Raw genomic sequence first — 331 nt, forward strand, 5'->3', positions numbered from 1 at the left:
CACCTACAGCTGAGGATTTTCTGCTGCCCCGGCCCAGCCGCGTCACCGCCAAACACACCGCTTCCTCTTTCCTTTTCGCTTTTGCTGGCAGAAGCGGGTAAAAGCCCCCCAAAAAATAATCCCACTGGCCTGGTGCATGGCTGATGCTCGTGGGTGCCCATGCCAGGGTGGGGGTGAGCTCGGTGGTCCATAGCGGGGTGCACCCCGAGGTGACCCCAGCTTAGCCCCCCAACTCCGCGCAGGGTTTTGGCCATGACAGAGGCAGCGGGGCTGGTGCCCAAACGCATCCTGGTGACGGGTGGCACCGGCTTGGTGGGGAGAGCCATCGAGA

General features: G+C 63.1%; 1 protein-coding gene across 1 annotated transcript in view; it reads left to right on the top strand.

Annotated features, from left to right (window-relative positions):
* The first annotated feature begins 252 nt into the window (after positions 1 to 252).
* Positions 253 to 331, top strand: part of TSTA3 (tissue specific transplantation antigen P35B) — a 2733-nt gene continuing 2654 nt past the window's right edge. The window contains exon 1 of the mRNA XM_009578448.1: positions 253 to 331. Coding sequence (XP_009576743.1) covers positions 253 to 331 — 79 coding nt within the window.

The sequence above is a fragment of the Fulmarus glacialis genome, unplaced genomic scaffold (assembly GCF_000690835.1).
Source record: "Fulmarus glacialis isolate BGI_N327 unplaced genomic scaffold, ASM69083v1 scaffold30105, whole genome shotgun sequence".
Lineage (NCBI taxonomy): Eukaryota > Metazoa > Chordata > Aves > Procellariiformes > Procellariidae > Fulmarus > Fulmarus glacialis.